This window comes from Rutilus rutilus, assembly GCF_951802725.1.
Source record: "Rutilus rutilus genome assembly, chromosome: 20".
Classification (NCBI taxonomy): domain Eukaryota; kingdom Metazoa; phylum Chordata; class Actinopteri; order Cypriniformes; family Leuciscidae; genus Rutilus; species Rutilus rutilus.
In genome coordinates this window covers 3,552,147-3,574,316 of record NC_140225.1, presented here as the reverse complement: position 1 = coordinate 3,574,316, position 22,170 = coordinate 3,552,147, and the positions used below count along the sequence as shown (strand labels likewise).

The following is a 22,170-nucleotide window of genomic DNA, read 5'->3' as shown; positions in this document are numbered from 1 at the left end:
CCTGCTCAAGTGCTCCAGAGCTCAGATGAAAGACAAATGATCACAGCCTGTCAAAGCTCTGCTTGTGGATTTTGACTTTTACAACCCTGTACTGTGAAACCCCCTCATTGTTCTGTTTGAGAAACACTCGCTTATCTGTGCCACATTAACGGCTGAAATATGTTTGGACACGTCTTGCTCAATAGCCGTCTGTCCAATGAGGAGTCTGAAATATCTCTGACCTCTCTCTTTCTCTTTCTGCCTCTCTTTCCAGCTCAGATGAAAGGAAAGAGGTTACATGCCCGACCGAAACGGACAGATAAGGAAAGTGTGTATAAACGGAGAGAGAGAGAGGGAGGGATGGCATGAAAGAAGAGAAAGGGAGACAAAATGAATTGGTTATTCATACACTTTGTAAAATGTAGAGAAGCTGGTTTCTCAGCACAGTAGGATGAACAAAAAATATATTTATAATAAAAAAAAAAAATAGTAGGACAGCTTTAAGTAATGGACTTTATACTTTGAAAGCCTCAATAAAATGTATTTTTGGAGTGAGAGATACATTACCGTTCAAACATTTGGGGTCAGTAAGGTTTTTAAATGCTTTAGTAAGAAGTCTCTTAGGTTCACCAAGGTCACATTATTAACTTTTCTTTTGTAACATATTTTAAAATGTAATTTATTCCTGTGAATATGTAAAAATGAGCGTATTTTTACAGTGTTTTGATGATTAAAAAAGAATAAAGAAGTCTCTTCTGCTCACCAAGGCTTCAGTTATTTGATAAAATACAGTAAAAACAGCAGTATTGCAATTACTTAATTGTTTTCTATTTTAAGATATTGTAAAGTGTAATTTATTCCTGTGTTCAAAGATGAGTTTTCAGCATCATTACTCCAGTCTTCTACCCTGGTAATCCAGAGTTCTCGCCAGAGCACAAGTTGAATTTGCTCAGCGAGTTTACTCTGGTGTCGAGTAATGATGCTCATTAAATATGCCCTTGTATCCGAGCTGCACCAATCACATCGGGTTATCTGATATAGGCGGGCCAGAGGCGAGATGACGACAGCGCTGTGACGTCGAAGTCATTAGTAAACATTGCAAGATGGCTATGGATGAACACCAGTTGTTTGAAACGGCTTTGGCCGCTACAATGAACGAGTTAGACTTGGCTTTTTATCTAAAAGAGGAACAGAAGACGGCGCTCGAATCCTTCCTTTGCAAGAAGGACGTTTTTGCTGTTTTGCCGACCGGATACGGCAAGAGTCTAATCTACCAGCGTATGGGGCTTGTTGTGATTGGTCGTAGTGTTATCCAATTGCGTGCAGTGAGATTTTCAAATGCATGCTTGGTGCCGCCCCTCGAGCTGGCTGATCTTCATTAGTCGACGTCAGACCATTAATCTTTCAGATTTAGGTCTGGATTTCCAGGCTACCAGTCTTCAGTGTCACATGATCCTTCAGAAATCATAATAAATGATAATAATAATTATAAGCTGATTTGCAGCTCAAGAAACATTTCTGATTATTAAGTTGAAAAAAGTTGTGCTGCTTCATATTTTTGTGGGAAACATTTTTTTCAGGATTCTAGAAAGTTCAACAAAGAACAGCATTTATTTGGAATAAATCTTTTGAAACATTATAAACATCTTTACTGTCACTTTTGATCAATTTAATGCATCCTTGCAGACTAAAATGATTCATTTCTATGCATAAAAAAATCTCACTGACCCCAAACCTTTGAAAGGTAGTTAAACAAAACGTATAATTTCATCATGTATCAGGAGAAAAAAATTAGGAGGTCATTCAAACCTCTAAACCCAAGTCACCTTGGAAAACACCACTAAATATATAGTTTGACACACATATGAAGCGTAAAAGACACCGACAAATGTTTTTATGACCGTAAAACTTGATTAAACCTTTTCCTGATCTCCAACAAGAGATGAAGCTTCAGCACTGGAATGAAACGACCTGCTGATATGATCTTTCACAGAAAATGAAGATGTTCTGCCACTTTTCAAAGACAATGAGGGGCATGAGGGTATGGACAGAGGACAATAAACTCAGACGTACCCTGGGGGAAAACTGTGTCAACACAACAGAAGCAACGTCACTGTTATTGATGAAGAGCTTGTGTCGAGATCAAGCTGAGTGAATCAGTGCAGAGCGGGGGAAATCTCATGTGTTCATTTCAATTACAGTGTGTGGGGAAGATGCAAAATCACAAATGAATGTCTTAGCTGTTTCTCCTAGACAGCAATGGGAATTAAATGAAGAGCAAATTGAAGTTTCTGCTTTTCTCCAGAGAACCAGACCACAGTAATCTCACATGCTGAGTCTCGTCTGGAGTTTTGGAAGCAAAATCTGACAAGATGCGAAACTCTGTAAAAGTCAGAGATCTCAATATGAACTCAAACATTTATTTCTTCTGCACGCCAAGGCTGCATTTAATTGATTAAAATACAGTAAAAACAGTAATATTGTGAAATAAGATTACAATATAAAAGCTCAGCATCATTACTCCAGTCTTCAGTGTCACATGATCCTTCAGAAATCATTCTGATATGTGACCCTGGACCACAAAACCAGTCACAGGGGTCAATTTTTTGAAATTGAGATTTATATATCACATGGAAGCTGACAAAATAAGCTTTCCATTGATGTGTGATTTGTTATGATATGACAATATTTGGCTGAGATACAACTATTGAAAAATCGAAACATTGAGAAAATCTCCTTTAAAGTTGTTCATTTATGTTTATGATTGTGCCGCATTCACTCACAGAAATACAAGTTTTATATATTTACGGTAGTAAATTTACAAAATATCTTCATGGAACATGATCTTTACTTAATAGCCTAATGATTTTTGGCAAACCAGAAAAATCTATAATTTTGACCCATACAATGTATTGTTGGCTATTGCCACAGATAAACCAGTGCGACTTACGACTGGTTTTGTGATCCAGGGTCACATATGCTGATTTGCTGCTTAAGAAGCATGTCTGATTATTATCAATGTTGAAAATCATTCTGTTAATTTTTTTATTATTTTAATGTGGTGAATAAAAATGAATTTCAGGAGAAACATCTAAGACAAGTTGATACTTAAATAAAACATAATTTATAACTTTATGAAAGAGCAGCTTCAAAGCAATGACACTTATTAACCGGCCTTCACTTTTTGCACGTCCACAAAAATCCCCTTCAAACAGTTATTCATCACTCATAACACATTACATAAAGCTCACAATTAAAAATAAAACAGTCTCCAACACTAACCCTCTGTGTTGGGGTGAGTGTGAGTGTGTGTGTGTGTGTGTGTTTGTCTGTGTTCAGTGAAGCATGCGAGTTTGGCTCTAATGTTGACACGTGTAATGATAGGAGAGTGTGTACAATAGGAGTCATTCTAAAGAGCTGGAGCCACACACAGAGAAATCACACGTACATGTGAGGATCTCATGCACAGATACTGTCCTCACACACTCAGACCTCACACACACAGACTTACTCACTCAAAAACATGCTCACGGACATTTCTTCTGCCTCACTCATACCACACACACACACACACTCACTAATTAGTGTCAAGTCAAGCACTATTTCTGCTGCTCATTCTTAGGCTAGTGACCTGAACGAACCCCTAACCTGAGTATTAAACTTCAGCTCCATTTTCTGGATATTAATGACACCTCAGATCATGGACTGTAAATTGGACTTAAGTTGCAAAAAATGCATTCAAATTTGATCATAAGCAATTGACCGGGACTCCAAAGTAAAGAGTCGTGAACATCTTTAGGTCTGCAAGAAGCAATATTCTCTCTAAATATCGTGACAGATAAACGGGAGTCTCTCATGTACTCTCTTTTATGAAAATAAAGAAAAATTTTGGTAACACTTTAGTTTAGGGTCCAATTCTCACTATTAAGTTGTTTATTAGCATGCATATTACTAGGATATTGGCTGTTTATTAGTACTTATAAAGCACATATCAATGCCATATTCTGCATGATCATATTCTACATCCCTTAATCCTACCCAATTCCTGAACTTAACAACTACCTTACTAACTATTAATAAGCAGTAATTAGGAGTTTATTGAGGCAAAAGTCATAATATTTAGTTAATAGTGAGAACTGGACCCTAATCTAAAGTGTGACCCAAATTTCATAAGGAAAAAACTTGCCTTAAAGTTGTTCACATTTTTTAAAAAGAAATTATTTATTCAGCAAGGATGCATTAAATTGATCAAAAGTGACAGTAAAGACATTTATAATGTTTCCAAATATTTGTATTTATATATTTATTGCTGTTCTTTTGAACTTTCTAAGAATTTCTAAGAATCATGAGAAAAAAAAATGTATCATGGTTCCCACAAAAATATGAAGCAGCACAACTGTTTTTAGCATTGATCATAATCAGAAATGTTTCTTGAGCATCAAATCAGCATATTAGAATGATTTCTGGATTTCTGAAGGATCATGTGACACTGAAGACTGGAGTAATGAAGCTGAAAATTCAGCTTTGATCACAGGAATGAATTACACTTTACAATATATTCACATAGAAAACACTTATTTTTAATTGCAATAATATTTGATGAGCAGAAGGTGCTCTAATGGTAGTGTACAATGATTAAACTATTCATTTTAAGTAAATTAATGATAAATTATCTTTTGATTCAAGTACAACCTCATGCATTGTACTTTCTTTTATAGAAGGAAATCCCCTTAAAACAACACATTCTTCAAATGTATTGAAATGAACGGCGTTGAAACGAACCCGCAGCATATAAAAAAATGCAACGAAAGGGATTTGACACTCAGTCCTGTTTCTATACCACTCAGAGATGTTCTGGTTTAACTTCAGCAGCCACCGACTCTCAGATCAATAACAAAACGTAATGTCAACCAAAGCTCGTTGAGCCTGCATGGCATTATTTGCATGGCTTATTCTACGGCATGGAAAAAGAGACGATAGGCAAAGATGCTCAATCTTATCTGTCAAAAACATGTTTTCATCTTGTCTGAGGATAGATCCTTTCTTCAGCAGCTCTCACTTCACTAAAAACAATACAAATTTACTGACTCCCAACGTAAACATGAGAGTCACAAAGGAATATGTTAATGCTCTTACAGCTCAGAAGACATAACACAGTTCTCAATCACGAGTCTATAATAATAGACACAAATAAGTCAGCAGTTAACATACAGCAAGAGCATAAAGCTATAAAATTGTATAAGTTTATAAGTTTATAAAAATACTGTTGTTCATTGTTGGGTCATGTTAGTTCGTAGTGCATTAACTATGTTAACAGACACAACATTTGATTTTAAAAATGTAGAAATTAACATTAACTAAGATGAATAAATGCTGTAGACGTATTGTCCGTTATTAGTAACTGACAAAGTTAACTAATGAAACCCTATTGTAAAGTGTTACCATATTTTTTGAGCACCACGTGAGATATTGAAGCTTCGAGACATGTGAGATCACTGGGGCCAGATGTGAAAAGAGACTTGTGCAAAGTCTAAATTGGCTCTCCATTTAATCCCACTGCTTTCTAGGGAGGAACAGTCGAGATATTAAAGAGACCTCATTCGTGATTCCTGCGTGCGTCCTTAAGAAAGCCAGCAAACAGCAGCTAATTATAAACAAGCAATCGGGTTATTTTCGTCACGTTATGCAGCCTGTCACATGATAAATGATCTTCAATAAGCCATTGAAAACATTTAACAATAGTTGATATGAGCACGCTGAAAGGAAGCGTAAGCACGTGCCTTCAGTCACGTGTGGCGCTCTGGGAGAACAGAGGGGGTTGTTTGCGCAGAGAGAGCGGCTGTGTTGGGTTTGTCGGAGTGGTAAACATGCAGTAAAGCACCTGCTGACCGCATACTGACAGACCGGTGTCAACCCTCTCGGCTCCGGTGTGGAGAACCCCGATGAGGACGCCTGGATGTTTAATCACAGCTAATTGTGAACAACTGGCCACTTTACGTGTGTGTGCTCGATCAATACCCCCTTTGCTAATGTTCACATTCTGCCCTTCTCCGTAAACACTGGCTGATGAGCAAAGGTTTAATGAGGAGATCTAATCCCAAACAGCCTCAGATGGGCAGCAGAAAGGCTTTGCGCCTCTTGAACTGCCTAAAGTCTGACTGACAGCGTGCTGAGACTCTCCTGATGGGCTGCTTTCAACACAAATGTTTCTTGAGCAGCAAATCAGCATATTAGAATGATGTCTGGAGTATCATGTGACACTGAAGACCGAAAAGTGCATGCTGATACCCCTCCTGATGTGACTGATGGTTAAATGGGTTTAGTACCTGGCTGCGGATCTGTCGGCTGGTGCCAGCGGTCAGGTAGTTGTGCTCAAGATACCACGCTCTCTCCTGGTACACCAGACTAGTGCCGTGAAGAAGGCAGAACTGGAAGAGAAACAGGAAAATGCGTAATAGTGCAACAAAAAAGACACAACTTAACCCATAGGGCTGATTTGCACATCTTGCATCTGCATATAAGTGATGCATATTTGGGTAACTCTTTACTTGAATTATAAAAGTATTCATAATGCATGTTATAATGCATTATATTGTTTTATAAATAAGTGCAACCAAAGTTAAAATGCATTACGATATTTGCAGATTCCTTGTTACATCTGTTTGTCACGTGTTAAATGCATTATAATGTACTTTCTAAAAGTGTAACAAGGAATAGATAAGTATTATATATGTGGTTACAATTATTCATGAGTTCTTCTTACAATGCATTATTTCTGTCAGGACCACTATCGTCAAATTAGCAATTAGCAAATCGACAATTACCAAATCCTGACTGACGTACAGTGATAGGCGTCGTATTTCTATAGGTAGACGTGTATCAGCTGAGGGTCACTGATGCGAGCTTGACTAACGTGACCTGCCAGAGCTGACGCTACGCTTGATGTGCATTACAAGGAATAATTAATGCATGAAAAATGCTTTTATATAATATGAGTAACACTTTATTTGAAGCATTATATATATTGCAGTAGTCACACTGCAAATCACATTGAATATTTCCTTTGAAATTCTAAAAAGCATTGCAAGTACACTTTTGTTGTCTATTCTGTTGCATGGGTTAGGGTTAGGGTTAGACTATGAAGAAACTATAGCTGGGAATCCACTCCAAAGAGAATTCACTATATATGTGGTCCACTATACTGTGGACTTCACTAATTCTCACAGAATGAGAACAATTATTGAAACTTAATAGTTATTGTAATTGTTACTTCCTGATTGTATGCATTCTCTTTGAAGCTGCTTTGAAACAATATGTACTGTGAAGAGCGATATACAAATCAACTTGAATGGAATTGACTTGTTATAGTCATCGTCTTTGGTGTGAACGGCCCAACTGGACTTTCATCTGAGCACATCTGAATGACATGAAAAGTGACCAGCTACTGTCTGATTTATTTGCTCAAACAGTAGAACAAGGCGCTTGGTTTGATTCCCAGGAAAAGCAAGAACTGATCAAATGTGCACATTGCATGCAATGCAAGTGGCTTTGGATAAAAGCATCTGCCAAAATGCATAAATGTAATGTAAACATTTGATTATCTCTTAAATGCATGCATTCTACTCCTACTATTCCCGAGAGATATAGTAGAAATAGTAAGAGTAGTATGCTGGTGTGCGGTTCCGAATTCAGCATGTGTAAACTAGCCAATCACGATTTCAGCACGCTCTTATCATTATTGTATGCAAAATGCATCAGGCAGTCCACGAATGCTCTGTAGCCGTGCCGCCGTCTGAGAGCATTCAGAATTAGCACAATGCAAGGTCGAAAAATGCGAGTGGAAAGATACTTGCTGACCCCTGTATGTTATGTTACGTTATTTTCCATAACTAAAGGACCCTATACGAGCTGTAGGCCCCTTCACATGCGAGCAGCTTGAGTGAGTACAGGATGTCATACACAAGATGAAGGGGATGGAAAAACAGTAGCGGTACGAGCTAATATCTCTTCTCCACAGAGGTGAGGTAGCAACCAAACCACCCAGCTACATCAAAGAGCTGGACAGGAAAAAACAGAGCATGCAGAGCAATCAGTTGTAAAGCATGGACACTAAGAGGAATAATATACCCTCTGACCTCATGGCAAACAGCGGTCAGCGTGTTCACTACAGCTTTTTTATGCACCGTATCAACTTGTTTTTTAATTAACGCTGCATCAAAGCAACATAGCAACCGTAGCGGCGTGCAATCTCTCTCGTTCTTTGTGTTCTGCTCTCTTCCTCATATGCAAACCAGAGAATCGATGGCTTATCGCAGCGCTATTAAGTTTCTTATCAGTCCATGCTGAACAAGTGTTGGACTGAGATGGAAGTCACCTTGTTAGCGTGTCAGCTTTGGGAACTGAAACCATGCGCATCACGCACAATCATGAGAACGACTGAATAGTAATTATTAAAAGCATAAAGACCCCAAGAAATGACTTCGTAGTTTCCTTTCCTGTTTTGAAATAAAGGAAGTTGGGAACAATTAATAGCACTTTAGTTACGTCATAGCCATTGATCGATCATGATTTGCTTCTTAGTAGTCAGAAACAGTTAAACTTAAAGAACAGTACTTTTTATCAGTGTAGATTATATATATATAACCAACCAGCTATGAGGTGAATCATAACATTGCAAACTTTTGAAGCAAAAATGGATTTGAAAAATGGATGAAAAGTTGTGTACTTAACAACTTTAATAACTTCCCATGAAGCATCGCAAATTACATAATTGTATTAAAAACGATAGAGAAATGTTGATTTAAAGTTGTTGATTGTGTGTATAGAAACCGCATATTTGAGTGGGCGGTCACTGCGAGCTGTTTTGGCGAGATTTGTTTCTCTCGATTCTCTGATTGGTGGAAATTTCTTCCATCATGGATAATGAGGTTTTTCACCAGGAATTCAGTTGTTAAATATTCCTTAAAATATAAGTAAGAAATAATTGATGACATGCCGTTTAACTATTAGAAAATAATTCACACCGATGTGGTAATAGCCTACGGCCACGACGCAAAGCAGGTGTGCATTATTTTCTAATAATTCAACGGACCGGATTAAATTATACCACGTTACCGCACCACAAAACATTGTTCAGAAGTTGTATTTCAAGACATTTGTCAAGTTTTTGTCCTTAAAACACTTGTGTGTAGGATGTAATCTCATCCCACGCCTCCATTTCGAGTTCCAAAACATAAATTTAACTGAGGCTTAAGACATTAATAGCAGACTAATACAGTTATAAGAGAGAGAGAGAGAGAGAGAGAGAGAGAGAGAGAGAGAGAAGCCGCGTTTCCATTACCCTTCAAATTGCGCAAAATGAAATTGAAAATTGAAAATACGCCCAATGGAAATACATCAATTTCACAAAAACGCCCATTTATCGCAAAAAAACGTTTTTACGCTCGCATGAGGTGGTTTTTCAGGCAATTTGAAAAATAAATATTTTGCAAAACTGCAATGGAAACAGTTTTTTGTGCATTTACAGGTCACCTGACGTAGATGACGCGGTATGTTTGGACAGAATACGAGACAGAGTTCTTTATTAAATTCCTAATAGACAGAAGAATTACAGAAAACTGGATTCTAAACCTCAAAGAAATGCCACAATCAAGACCTCGAAGCAGAAATGAGGGAAAAACACCCAGAAATATGTGCCGCTCTCAAGTACAGGCTAAGGGTCTTTCCTTTCCATTAATGATTGGATAACACACATACGTCTCCTTTGATTAATAATAATGGCCAGTGCGGTGGCTGAGATACATAAACCTACCAGCGTCCGTTGCTATGATTTTTGGAATGACTTATCGTGAGAGGAAAGATGAAGTTTTAGTCGCATAACATCGGTTAATGGAAACGCCGTCATTTTGCACTTTTTTTTTTTTTTTTGACATTTAGAAAAAAAATCCAGAGTTTTGCGCAAATCTGTAATGGAAACACTCCTAGAGTGAGAGAGAGAGAGAGAGAGTTTAAGCGTGTGTGAATGACCTCAGTCTGTGTTTCTTTCAACTGTGTTTGGCAGCAGCGTCTCCACTAATAGCGAAACTAAGTTTATCTGCTTCAAGAACAACGCTGTTATTATATCGCTAGTGAGAAATGTCTTGTAGCTTTTAAGTTGCTAAACTATTTGGCTGATAAAATCATCAGAGCAGCGCTGGCAACAAATTTTTGTGCAAGTGTGTGTCTGTACTGTATGTGTGTGTGTTTAAGTGGTAGAAAGCGAGTATGTGCTTTCCATACATAACAAAATGTAATTTTGTGGCAAAAACATGGAAATAATTTGTTGTCTTTATCCTATTGTTGACTATATTTATTTGCTTGGTCAGTTTCGTTGTGGGTTTTGGTTCTTCTGTTGTAGTCTGTAAAAACCTTTGAAATAACTGAGATCATTAGGCGTAGTGATATGAAACAATAACGCGGTCAAGACCTGCCTGGAACTACTTTAGCAGTGCGTTTCCCTGAAAAAAAAATGTAACACCTTAGAATGTTTGTCAACCAATCAGATTCAAGCATTCAGCAGCCCTGTAGTATAAGTTGGATTAATGCACTGATGGCTAAAACAAAAGAGCAGAACAGAAGAAACAGCCTCACAGCAGGTCTGTCTTTCACAGTTATAGTTATAAAGTTATAGTTAAGATGGAGAAAATGAGTGGGATTTTACTGTTGCACTCTATAAACATTAAAAACTAAAAACAATTATTGTGTATCATACAATATTCTGTAGGTAGTAAGTTAGTATTCCATTCGGAACACTCCAAAAACATTCAAATGAGTTCTTTTATGAGTTAGGAGAACTCATTTTAAAGCAGAGTTAGGACAAATGCAATCTAGAAACATGGATGTGAAATGTCAAGCTGAGGTAGGATCACAGGTCCCATGACTGTGCGGAATCGTAAGCATGCTCTTCAGTGCAACAGAAGTTTGAAGAAACAGGTGGAAGTGAGGTTTTCCTGTTCCTCACTGGTGCGCTTTGTCTCTCGATCACAGGACTAGTGTGACAGCACACCTCATGACCTGCCAGGAACGAGGTCATTATCTGAGATTTATTCATGTTATCTGCTCTCCAGAGGGCCTGACAGCTGCTGTCAGCAGGTCTCAGATCAGTGCGGTCGGTTCTGCTCCGGCGCTCAGAGAGCTAACCTGAGACTCATATGACTGCAGCACACATCCTGATACGTGTTTTAGCTGTGTCATATCAGTGCCAATTTAAAGCTAAAGTGTAAGTGTGACTCTGACTGATGCAACCTTTTAGTATAATGCTGTGCCACAAGAACCTGAGAGGAATAGTTCAACCAAAAATGACATTTCGGTCATCATTTATTCACCCTCATGTCATTGAAAACCTACATGACTTTCTTTCTTCTGTGGAAGACATACAGAGATCTGAGGCTGAATGTTTACTCTGCTCTTTTTATATAAAGAAAGAGAGAGATTCGGGGTCCTTACAGGACAAAATTTTTTTTTTTTTTTTAAAGTACTTCTTCTTCTGAAGCCACATTATAGGTTTTTATGAGGAACACATCAAATTTAAGACATTATTAACTGTAACTCATACAAGTTTCCAATTACTTATGGTAAAACAATGACATTATTTTCATTTTCGGTTAATGTCAGCATGAGACTTATTTGTAACACATTTAACTTGTGATATTTTCAGGATATTCAATAAGAAAAGAGCTGTGCAGTTTTTTCCCTTTCATTGTGCACCTGAGAAAAAAAAAGAAAAAAAAATGTTTCACAAGCAAAACCACCAATTGTCTTTTCTTTTTTTTCTTTTTTGTCTGTGTTTTTGAAAACATTGCTAGCAGATCTTTTTTTTCTTTTTTTTTTCAAAGTGCATCAAAGAGCCCTTTTGCTTTGTTTTTCACTTGCATCAAAAAGTTTGCTTGCATTTTTTTTCCTCATATATTTACGTCCAAGCAGAGGTCTGGACAATACCTTTTTGTAATTGCTATATATATTTTGATGAGAATATTGGGTCCGGAGAGCCAAAGCTGTGGCATATATATATATAAAAATTCAATTCAATATTTCATCAGATGAGCCCAATTGGGATATAAATATTAAAAGGTAAAATCAGATGTTTTATCAGGCTATTATTATCTATGCATAAGTATGGCAAAAGGTCATGTGACCAATAAAAGATACTGTATTGGGGTTCAGGATTTTCCTTTTGAAGTTTGAACCATTTTATATTTTGCTTAAAAATAAAACAACATACATAATATTCAAAATGCTCTCATTTCAAACTTTTAATTGTCTTTTCCTGCCATTTACAATTATAACATTGTTTAATATGCTGATTAGGCCTAATGCTAAATGTAGATTGTCACGAAACCTGGTTTGAACGGTCAGAGTCATATACTGTATGTATGACCCGTAAAAATAACTCGGCTATATTTACTGCATTCTCGTTTTCTGAAGTGTTTTAGCAAGTATATATTTTTTGCTGCTCACGTGTTTCTGCTACTGTTAAAATAACCACATCATCTGCAGCTCTTGTAGCGCTTTACGTCTCTGGTGGAAGAGAGAAGCAACGTGCACGGAGCGGAAAGGGCTTATGAGGTGTTTGGCTATAGATAAAACATATTAGAGGATATAGCACGAATGATCATTACCATAAAACAGCCCTGAGTGCTAATGGTGTAAACAGCTCAGTTGTTTTGACGTGCTGCTCACTTTATACAGCAGAAATAGTAAAATGGTGCCACATTTTGTTTTTTTGGTCCGGTTGGAACAAAGTCGGGGTCCGGAACCGGATTGCGGACCGTTATTTGAGGATGCCTGTTCTAGGTAATTGCTAGGGCGTTACCATGTGTTTCCTAAGGTGTTCAAGATGGTTGCTCACTGGCCCAAGTCAAAAGATGACACTCACAAGTCTGAGGGTTTACGGGTGGGCTGTTTTGACTGCAAGCAACCACCCAGAACACCAAAGGACTGTGGTGATGAGTTTTGCATGGGAAGCACCACACATTTTCTTGTAAAATGTAAAAGTGTGCTATTATTCTGGTCCTTTACACTAATTTCGCCCCCTTCTAAGAAGCCTCACAACCATGACACTGATGTAAGGGATGCAGTTATTTTTTTCTGCAGTCTGCATTTTCCAAACACGTGGTCAAGAGTGGAATCCTCTGAAATCTCCCTGCGACGATGAAAAGCGCAGCTTATTGTTTTTTGAGTGGGCACGAGGCTGTTGTTGTTTCTGAGAACTTTCCATTGGAACCGGCTGATGAGTCAAAAGACAAAAAGAGTGTCATGTGGCGCGGCAGACAGAGCAGAGCTTCACACGTACCTTGGTGAGCAAGGCATGGTCCTCTTTGATATGGCACTCTTGAATGGCGAGAGCAAACTGCTCCAAGGTCACTGCAGAAACAAAATTAGATATGTTCAAAAATGCAATCTTATTAATAAGATGGTTTAAAAAACCCTGAGGTTTAAGTTATTTGCATTAAAGGTCCTGTTTACGTATTGAGATACGAGGGAGACACATTCCCATTTACACCTGGTCTCTTTTGTCCACTTTAACCACTTCTGTCCTGATTTCTTCGAGGGGAGGGTCTATGGGTTTTCAGATCTTTTGTTCTACTGGACAAAATAAGCTCACGCAATTTACATATGAACGCGACCGGAGACGACAGAAAAACACACGGAGAGCATTTCGTTTCTGCTCTGACAGCCGCAAGACCAGCCGAACGCTGCGAGTGTGTGTTATAAATCAGGAATGGTGAGAGAACATTGTGTTTGGCACGTTTTTCGTCTTCAAACCAACCCTGGGTCTCCAGCCGACAGTTTAAATCCCGTCTGTCTAGAGCGCTTCCCATAATGTTTATGCTTTGGGTCAGTAGACGGAGAGTAGACGGTCTTTTGTGGCTGTTCTAACACATTCGACCACATGAGCGTTTACACTGTGAATGCAATCCGGTCGAATGCGTTTTCACCTCTGGAAGTGGTTGAAAGTGGACAAGCTCAAAACGTTTTAGACTCCATTTACACCTGTGTTTAGCGTCGTCCACTTGTGATTTTTCAGCTTCTCCCTGACCCTTAAAATGAAACGTGCCTGTGCCTTTAAGAAAAGAAAAGAATGTGAAATGAGAAGCGCTTTGATGCACCAAAGTCTGTTGCACCACCGAGCAAATTCTTTTTTTATCTACTTGAAAGAGGAAAGACCAAAACAATATAAAACAAAACATAATTCAAATCATAAGATTCTAAATTCAGCCAATGTGAATTTGCATTAAAAAAAAAAAAAAAAAAAAATTTTGTACCAAAAAAGGTGTTGAAGCTCTTTTAACTGAAAGGTGGGACTTTCAATCCTACAACCACATTATTGAGAATAAATGATTATTCGTTTCTTTGATCAATTCAATTTCTGTGCTTTTTTTTGCACTGGGGAGCAAGTCTTTCCTTTGAAAGTAACAGTACATTGTCATAGTGCATCAAGCTCTTTTATCTCTAAAGATTAAGTAAAATTTGATTGCTCATGATATGAGCCCTTTAAAGCAGCTTTGATTGTTTAACAACTTATTTGCATTAATATTTTCCAATGTATAGACATCGTTGTGTCTGTGCAGATTTTATCCCATAGTTTGAATTGACAGCTATGCTTGAAGAGCATGTGCAGAGTTTCCTTATGTGACTCTATATGTCTGTTGTTTTTTAGTTTTTTTTTTTAGGCAATGAGCAATGTAAATATAGCAATACATATTCTGTGATCTTTGGCTACTACTATGTGTTACAATCATTTATAAGTCAGTATTAATATCATAAATGAAAGAAGAGACTGGAACACTTGTATAAGGTGTGAATAAAAACCCCTCATCTCAATGTTATCAGCCCCATCTCAGAGAAAATTAGCGCATGATCTCTCTGTGTGTGTATAAGTGTGTGGGAGGAGGGTGAGAGAATGGAAATTTGCTATCAGGGGAGGAAAATATATCTTGACACACAAACCCATGTACACACACACACACACACAGACAGCATGTGGAAATACTCTAGAACATCAGAGGCTTAGAATGCACAAAACTTCTCTGTTGCTAACTGAGTGTAAGAGTGAATCAGAAAGTCAAAGGGAAGTGTAACAGTTTCTTTAATGATCAAAGACGTGTGGTGAGTTTATAATCTGCACAGGCACATGAATCACCTACTCTAAATCTTACAATGTTTTAAAATGCATATGCACTACACTGTGCTTGTGTTTGGGACACATTTAAGTGTAAAATAATGAAAAGTAGCATTTAGGGACCAGTTGCAACAACATCCTCGCTGCAAAAAGAAAAAAAGAAAAAAAAGAAGAAGAAAAAAAGGGGGGGGAGGGGGGGTCTAAATGTGTTTTAAATGAGAAATTATTTTCCAAGACAAATATATCAAAATACTTAAATTTACTTCAACACTGCTTGAGATATTAAGGATTATATTTTACATTATAATAATAAAAAAAAGTATTCTTAAATATTGTTTTAATTATTTTATAAATTAATTTTGTTAAAATAGATAAATGGTAACACAAATCGGCAACTTACATTTTTCTAATCTCAAGGATTTTTAGACATTTTCACTGGATAATATAAGACAAAAATACTCATTAAGAATAGGCTTTTTTTTTGCAATGCTGGCATCCTAAGTGTATTCATGTATTAAAGTCCCCCTGGAGTCAATCATTTTATCCCTTAAAACTCATCTTTGATCAGCAAAATTACTTATTAATTAATTATTTAAATGTTTTTCCTTGAAAAAAAAAAGATTCTTCATGCCTTAAAATAGCATGAATGTAACTCTTGCCTCATTTAGAATACGTGGTTCTATGAATATGCAAATGAGCCCCGCCTCCACTCACTCACACCAGCTCAGAGATCCACTGGTTGACGATCACACGTTCACCTGATTGGTTACAAGGTAGTTTGTGACGTCAGAAACACCAGCGATTTCAAAGCGTGTGTTTGAGACTGTCTTTGGTTCACTGCAGTTTTAAGGAGAAAATACTCAGCAATGGCGTCGACTCATGAATTTACACATGGTTTGTCTTAACCTGTTAAGCTGCAACCCCACTTTTGAAAAATCCCCAGAAATGACATACCCAAACTGAAACAGATACAGTTCATGAACCCTTTGCATTAAAAGCACAAGTATGATCTCATTTGAAAGCTGACACCTGGCAGTTTATTGTAAATGTAGAATTAATTATTGTCATAATGACAAAAATTGTTATAAATAGCTTCAAAGTTTTGTAAAATTATTAGAAATTAATTTTTATGAAACATCCTCATGAAAATAAAATTGAAGTTGGCACTGGAGCAATCTAGAAATGCACTACAGCTAAAGCCATATGTCTAAACATTCTATGTTTAAAATCTGAAGATAATAAGTCCAAAACTCTGTATTTGGTTAAATGTTTTTCAAGACCATGTCAAATGACTTTATTTTGATTTGACGCTAAAATGCTACTGATGTTTATTGTCATCTTCTAACCATCTATCCAGTATATTGTCTCTATTGTTTTGTGGTGCAGACGATCCCCATTCAGTCTCAGTCTCTCCTGCACACATTCACACCTCTCTCCAGCCTGGTTATGGCTCGAAATATGCATTTCTTTTGTCTGCATTATAGCTACTAACGACTGGCTATTCACAGGCTATTCATAGGGTTTCAGTCCCTAATTTCTTTTCTCAAAGTTTACCACACATTTTAAACTGTATCAAATGCATTTCTTGAATAAAGACACATTTCAGGTAGCATTCAAAAAATAATAAAAGTATAACTTCTAGGTAGCAGGTGCACCTAGGGCTAGCTAGCATGTTAGCTTAGCACACCATCAATACACGACAATTTATGAGATTAAAACCATGTTTGTGCTCCAAACTTACTTTATAACGCAAGACGAGTATTTTAAATAATCTTCTGTGATCTAATTTGGCTTAAAAAAAATCAGACAGAAAATATACTATTGGATAGTGTTCTGCACAATGATAGTCTATATAGATTAGCATTACATTATAAATATAATCTATTATTATGAAAATACCTGGCATGGCTTGAAAAACACAGGTAACTCAAATATCAGTGCAATCATGTTTATTGTCTTCAAAACATCTGTATCTGCATGTTACAGCGCGATCTCTTGTTAGCTTTGTGTGTATCAGTCAGGTATCAGTGATGTCCTGGAATGTCACATGGTCATGGCTCTTCTTCATGTTCCATATATGGACTATTATTGTGCATGTAGCGCCCTCAGGCTATTGGTATGAATTAAAAAACACAGTATCGGAATACCAAATGCTCATAAAGATTACATCGACGCATTTGGGTATAAATTCAATAAATATTATTCCTGTCTATAGAAATATGATGTAAATCTATGAGAATCTATCAATATTTCTCCAAATCTGCACATTTTTGAGCTAAAGCCCTGAGGGACGTTGTTTTGTGTATCGCTGTCATGACTACAGCACGGAGTTTTTTATGAATGAAAGCGGCTGACGCGCATAATTCATATTAAAGGTATCGACTCATTTTTTCATTTCATAACTCCTGACACAAATTAAGACATAACTGTCACTATGAGTTTCTCAGAATACAATAGTGGTCAAATACTGAAACTTGAGTATTATATCTTTTTAATTATGTATAGTTTGTCAAGGTATAACATTAAATCTGATAGTAATTTTGAATTAAATAAATAAATAACGCTTCAGTGCGCGGGCGCACTGGCAACGGTTAACAGGTTAAAGCATATTAAAAACACCACATATAAACTAGAGATGCACCGATTGATCGGCTTGTGACCGGAATTGGCCGATTTTCACGTGATCGGCCATGACCGGCGACCGGCCGGTCAGTCTGAAATATGCCGATTTTATGCCGGTCAAATGCACTTGCACTCGGGCGCTGCATGATTAACCTTTTGAGCGGTACGGTCTCATATATGGGATTTTATTTCTGTGCCCCGAGAGTACGGTGCTACATTTAGAATGATCAGTGACATCGCATAACTGCCAGATTCAAACTGTGCTTTCGCGCGTTGGCTGGCGCTGGGCCAGAGTCGGACGCGTTCAGCGCTGTCATATATCACAACTACCGTTAAGCAGTGTTTTCAACCTCATAATGTTTATTTTAAGTTTCAGATATTTAAATACACATAAGCACGAGTAAAACAATACATTTGGAGTTTGTAAAATACACACTGATGTCTGTGGAAGCAGCAATAACAATCTATTCAAATATAATTAGCCGACATGTGTTATTCATATCAGACAAACATAGTGGAAGTAACTATAAAGTTTACTCTATTCTTCTCAGTTCACCGGCCACTTTCTTGCATTTATTTCGGGAGAAACTGATGAATTCACGTGCTGTAAATCCGACTGACAGGACAACATTGCGGCGCCCATCTCATGTTATAGATCAAGATTATTTATAAAGGTTTTTAAACGACCAAACACACTCACTTAACGTTACACATATTTGAGAATCATAATATCAGATAGGCTAGTTGATGACATGGTAAGCAAGTTTGTGAATATTTTGAATAAAAAAGGAAAAGCGAAATAAAAGCGACAGATGTGTCTGTCATACAGTATTATTGTGGCTGCGGTGTATCGCGTGACGCGTCGCCATGGAAACATTAAAGGGAACGTTCGCCTTGAAAAAAACTCACTCTGGGGGTGGGGGTGTCAGTTAGAATATTTTAAACTTACGTGTGAAAGGGTTAAAGAAAAGATCGAAAATAAATATTTGTGTGTGCTGTAAAGTGGTTAGAAAAAAATAAAATCGGAATCGGCTAAAATCGGTATCGGCAGGTCAAACTCAATGAAAAATCGGAAATCGGAATCGGCCTAGAAAATTGTAATCGGTGCATCTCTAATATAAACAACATTAAAAGCTGGATTTTCACCACAGGGGGACTTTAATGTAGAAATTTCATTTAAGTTGAAGGTAAAACCATCTGGTATATAAGTTTTCTGAATATTTTTAATGCTAAGAACAAATTCACAGTGGCCAAAATGTACAAAAAAAATTACATTTGGACACTTGAGTCACACTTAAAAATGTCTAAATATCAAAACAAGTGTCATCTGCAAACCAATTTTCTCTTTCCATTTCAAAGCCATTTCTGCAATGACTTCACCAGCTGGTCTTTTAGGCTGTGTTCACACTTGGCATGTTTGGTTAGATTAAAAACCAAAGATCTATATATATATATATCTATATCTACATTGCTCTGTTAGTGCGGTTCATTTAAATAAGTGTGAACGTTGCAATCTGAACCCTGGTGTGCACTGTGCACCAGACAAGTGGACCGAGACACTGAAAAGATGCGTCTAGATCCGCTTTCAAACACACTTTGGAGCGGTTCGACTGAAATAATACCAAAGACATGTAAACTGTAAATGTTCACGCCTGTTTTTTCTCATCATAGTCGTGATGTTGCCCATCACAGTTCAGTACAGGCATCAGAACCGCGTCTCACCACAGCAGATCTTGGTTTGTGTGTGTGATGGAGGGATTCCTGCCGCTGTTTTGACTCCTTTACACACTTTATAAGCTCTTCACGAGTTCTCAGCTGGTCAGAACACCATCATATGTAGGGACGCACATACAACGAGCGCATTTAGCCCAGAACACAGCATTGTTTTGGATGTTCGGTAAGTTAATATATTTCATAAAAGCCGACCAATGTGAACCCTAATTGGACCAGGACTAAATGGGTTTTTTTTTTTTTGGTCCGGACCAAACAAACCAAGCGAACCGAACTACAAGTGTGAACACACACCCTAATGTTTAGATAAAAAGTGCAACTAATGCAATGACATTCAGGCATTTGTTTAAGCGTCCAAATACTTATTGGGACATCCGGGCATCATTCAAAGTTTTCTATGAGAATATGCATGAGAAAAAAAAAGTACATTTGCAGTAATATATCCAACAAGGGTAACAGATGAACTATATATATAAATAAACTTCCCCTTTCGCTCACCTTTATGTATGTGTGCCAATGCCAAAGTGATCACGTGATGTAAACAAGCGTTCCAGGCCATAAAAAACTCATCTTTGTTTTTCTCTATCTGTTCAAGGGAATAAATAGCATTGAATTTACAATTTACAGTTTCAGGAAAACGGAGCAAATATATAGATGACTCATGTTGCTTTTTTGTTCAATTAAATACTCTCTATTCCACATTTAGCAAATCATTGCTGTGACATATCAGCGGTGTATTGGCCACCTAAAAAAGGGGAACTGCACGCTCACTCTCGCTCGTATTCAAGGTAAATCATCACCACTGTAATCCCCATACGTGTTTTGTTGAACTGATCACAATTACACGAATCACGCCACAGGTCTAACAAACAAAATAAGCTCATGCAATTTACATATGAACGCGAGTGGAGATGACAGGAAAACATACGAGAACAGCAGCTATTAGTTTCTCTAAAAAATCTAAACAAATTAAATCTAAATAAAATGAAATGATCTTTCTATTGGCACTTAAAAGAGTGGTATTTTATAGCCAATAAATGTTCAGTTAAAGGGGTCATATAATGGCATTTTTGTACAAGTTAATATGATTCTTTAGGGTCTACATGAAAAGTTTGTAATATACTTTAATTAAAAATTCTCATTAGTATTGTAAGAAAACACTCATTTTACCTGTGTATGTGCATGTGTCTTTAAATGATAATGAGCTTTGCTCACCCCGCCCCTCTGTTCTGTGGGGTGTTTTGACATAATACACGTGGAGTGTTGCCTTGACAACAGTTGAGGGTATATTTTGGAGAAGGAATGGCAGCGGGAGCCTCTGAGGACACATCTGTGCAACCGTATCAATTTGAACCGGAGTCGGACCCGGAACAAGATGACGGCCCCAAAGAAGTTCGACAATTAAAGTAAGCTTAGTGTAGTGTTACCACATTAACTTTAACACCTGCGTACACAGTTTGTAATAACACAATAACCATAAAGCGTTGTTCATTATAAACGTGGGATGAATATAAACGATGAATTATATTGAGAACGTCGTACATAGAAAACATGCCGTAATGTACCCTGAGTGTAAACCTTAGCCGCATTCATCGTGAAGCGTGCTGCTAGCGATTTGCAAAGATTAATATAAAGATTAATATAAAGGCTAATAAAACGTTACACTCACTTCTTCTGGAGGTGCAGCAGGAACACGAATAGTTGGTACCGATCCTTTTTTCAGGAGCAGCTTCTTAGCAAAACCAGCTTTATACTGACCCTCGTTTATAAAGCAGTCTGGTGAGAAATGATTCGCGCAAACATGAAAGCATTGACGTTGATCGTGGGGAATATTCCCTTCGAAAACAAAACTCAGCCACTGCGTCTTCAGCGGTTCGGATTTAGGAACATCAAAATGACTGCTGTGTTCCTTATTACACCCGAGAACAGAACACCACAATCGCTTAGATGCCATTCTGCTCCAGCGTATCAACAATGGCGGACTATGATGACAGCTCGCTCAGGGCGGGTCTGTGTTGAAACGCTGCTGTCAATTAACAATTGTGGGAGGGGCTTCCGAACGGCTTGATTTGAGACGGGGGAAAACATATAAGGAGATTAAAAAAAAAACACTGGATGGATTTTTATCATTTTATGATGGTTGTGTACAGGCACCGCCAACACACATCTCAGTACAATCAACTTGTAAAAGTGCATGTACCATTATATGACCCTTTTAAAGCATTTCACAGTTACTCACACTTGCTATGCATCTTGTCACCCGCTCTGCCTTAAAATAAGCAGTGTTAAAGCACAGAGCAAACAGAGTGACTGACCTTCGTGTAAAGTCGACTTGCTAGACTGCGCTGTAACACCCTTTCCCTGTAGCTCACCGCTTTCAGCAGGAACATTAGGTCTCCTACTTTGTCCACACTGAAGCCAAGAAAGCTAGATAAACAAGGAAATAGCCAAAAGAAATACAGATTAACTCAGTCAAACAAAGAGATACTGTATACAATCACTATCAGAATCGCCTCTAGACACACACACAAAAAAAAGCTGATTTTATTCAGCCTATGACGGACGACTGAAAATCTCCACTTGGGTTAATATGTTATGAATAGCAGGCCAGAAAACAATTTAACACCTATCAAATTTTCCTCTTAGGCTAAATTGCTAAATTGTTGACCTAACTGTGT

The 22,170-nt window shown here is 37.5% G+C and overlaps 1 protein-coding gene across 2 annotated transcripts in view; it reads right to left on the bottom strand.

Moving 5' to 3' along the window:
- The window catches only part of acoxl (acyl-CoA oxidase-like), a 49,892-nt gene that overhangs the window by 2,654 nt on the left and 25,068 nt on the right, over positions 1-22,170 (bottom strand). For both annotated transcript variants that reach the window (XM_084390537.1, XM_084390536.1), the window contains 4 exons: positions 21,808-21,919; positions 19,991-20,078; positions 13,310-13,380; positions 6,306-6,407 (listed from right to left, as the gene is read on the bottom strand). In XM_084390537.1, coding sequence (XP_084246663.1) covers positions 6,306-6,407; positions 13,310-13,380; positions 19,991-20,078; positions 21,808-21,919 — 373 coding nt within the window. The remainder of the gene's footprint in view (positions 1-6,305; positions 6,408-13,309; positions 13,381-19,990; positions 20,079-21,807; positions 21,920-22,170) is intronic.